This window comes from Perognathus longimembris, chromosome 23 (genome assembly GCF_023159225.1).
Source record: "Perognathus longimembris pacificus isolate PPM17 chromosome 23, ASM2315922v1, whole genome shotgun sequence".
Lineage (NCBI taxonomy): Eukaryota > Metazoa > Chordata > Mammalia > Rodentia > Heteromyidae > Perognathus > Perognathus longimembris.
In genome coordinates this window covers 20,252,394-20,254,853 of record NC_063183.1, presented here as the reverse complement: position 1 = coordinate 20,254,853, position 2,460 = coordinate 20,252,394, and the positions used below count along the sequence as shown (strand labels likewise).

The 2,460-nt window shown below is 46.3% G+C and overlaps 1 protein-coding gene across 1 annotated transcript; it reads left to right on the top strand.

The window, feature by feature from the left end:
• Positions 1-362: 362 nt before the first annotated feature.
• Positions 363-1,978, top strand: LOC125340940 (S-adenosylmethionine decarboxylase proenzyme-like). Its single transcript, XM_048332856.1, has one exon. The coding sequence runs from the start codon at positions 715-717 to the stop codon at positions 1,717-1,719; it is 1,005 nt and encodes a 334-aa protein (XP_048188813.1). The 5' UTR covers positions 363-714; the 3' UTR covers positions 1,720-1,978.
• Positions 1,979-2,460: the final 482 nt, after the last annotated feature.

The window sequence follows — 2,460 nt, the reverse complement described above, 5'->3', positions numbered from 1 at the left end:
TCCTTTTCGTCATTCCCTTGGTGGCTGGGAAACTGGGTGTGTTCCTACTGTGAGGCGCTCAGGGTGAGCATTTCCTGCAATCACTCAGTGGTGGACAGTGGTGGTTTTCTCTATCACAAAACTTGCTGTCTTAATGGTTGTCCATTAAAAAATATTTTAATATCAGTTAGCTCAGCAGGAGTTGAAACCAGAGAGGCAATGAATCACCTTAGTCTCATCTAAAATAGATAGCGAGGCTGAGTTTGGTGTAAGCCATAGTCAGCCTTTTGCTCAGACCAGCACAGCTGCAAGAAGTGATAGCCCTTGTAAATAAATCACTTACAGAGAGCCTCGCCTGGGGATATTTATAAGGACCTAGAGTCGGAGAAAAAGATGATTACAAGAACCATCTGCTGCTGACACAGTATGGCCGGCGACATTAGCTAGCGCTCGCTCTACTCTCTCTAACGGGGAAGCAGCGGACTACAAGAGACTGAACTGTATCTGCCTCTATTTCCAACAAACTCGCATTCAACTTTCGCTTACACACACACAAGCCGGGAAATTTTTATTAATGCTTTTTATTTTAAAAAGTTAATATAAAATTATAGCACACACACAAAAAAAGGAACCTGAACTTTACTAACAGCTGGAACAATCCGCAGCGGCAGCGGGAGAAGAGATTGACTTTAGTTGATTTTCTGTGGTTGTTGGTTGTTCGCTAGTCTCACAGTGATGGAAGCTGCACCTTTTTTCGAAGGGACCGAGAAGCTGCTGGAGGTTTGGTTCTCCCGGCAGCAGCCCGACGCAAACCAAGGATCTGGGGATCTTTGCACTATCCCTAGATCAGAATGGGATGTACTTTTGAAGGATGTGCAATGTTCAATCATCAGTGTGACAAAAACTGACAAGCAGGAAGCTTATGTACTCAGTGAGAGTAGCATGTTTGTCTCCAAGAGACGTTTCATTTTGAAGACATGTGGTACCACCCTCTTGCTGAAAGCACTGGTTCCCCTGTTGAAGCTTGCTAGGGATTACAGTGGGTTTGACTCAATTCAAAGCTTCTTTTATTCTCGTAAGAATTTCATGAAGCCGTCTCACCAAGAATACCCACACCGGAATTTCCAGGAAGAAATAGAGTTTCTTAATGCAATTTTCCCAAATGGAGCAGCATATTGTATGGGACGGATGAATTCTGACTGTTGGTACTTGTATACTTTGGATTTCCCAGAGAGTCTGGTAATCAGCCAGCCAGATCAAACCCTGGAAATTTTGATGAATGAGCTTGACCCAGCAGTTATGGACCAGTTCTACAAGAAAGATAGTGTTACTGCAAAGGATGTCACTCGTGAGAGTGGAATTCGTGACCTGATACCAGGTTCTGTCATTGATGCCACACTGTTCAATCCTTGTGGGTATTCAATGAATGGAATGAAATCAGATGGAACTTATTGGACTATTCACATCACTCCAGAACCAGAGTTTTCTTATGTTAGCTTTGAAACAAACTTAAGTCAGCCCTCCTATGATGACCTGATCAGGAAAGTTGTGGAAGTCTTCAAGCCAGGAAAATTTGTGACCACCTTATTTGTTAATCAGAGTTCTAAATGTCGCACCGTGCTTTCTTCTCCTCAGAAGATTGAAGGCTTCAAACGTCTTGATTGCCAGAGTGCTGTGTTCAATGATTACAATTTTGTTTTTACCAGTTTTGCTAAAAGGCAGCAACAACAGCAGAGTTGATTAAGAAAAATGAAGAAAAAACGCAAAAAAAGAAGACACATAGATGGTGGTGGCTGCTTTCTAGACGTTGATACTGGGGGGTCATGCTTTCCATAACCACCACCTTGTAGTTGCAAAAAGCCCTAGATGTAATGATAGTGTAATCATTTTGAAGTGTATGCATTATTATATCAAGGAGTTAGATATCTTGCATTGTGGGGCACGCTCGCCCGGATGCCTTGCATCATTAAGAGGCAGTTCTAGCTGGCCCTGCCTCCCAGCCTTGGGCCTATGTGTAGCCAAGATGGCGCCTGGTGGTGAACCCAGAGGCGGTCCACGTAGATGTAGGCTGCCCCTTAGGGAGGTCCCTCGGAGCTCCACCCTGATGGACAGCTCAGGCATCAAATCCCAGCCCCTACGTAGGTGCACGTACCCCTCCCCTTCTGCCGCCCTCCAGCCCCTTTAAAAGAACAGCTCATTGCCGCCATTAAACGAGTCTTAGCGCTGACTGGCTCCCGGACTGTCTGTGTGTCCTCTGATGAAAGGGGGGCTGGGTGGCAGTCTGTCAGCCCTCTTATCCTCTTCCTGGACCGTCTGCATGGGGTGTGCTATCCCGTCTCTCCTGCAGGACAGGAGAGCACAGGAGGCTAAAAACCCCCGACATTCTTGCGCCCAACTTGGGGCATGAAGCACGATGAGGTAAAACTTTCCGGCGGGCCAGGCCAATGGAAGTCCGAGGGGGAGGCCCCCGAAAAGATGGGG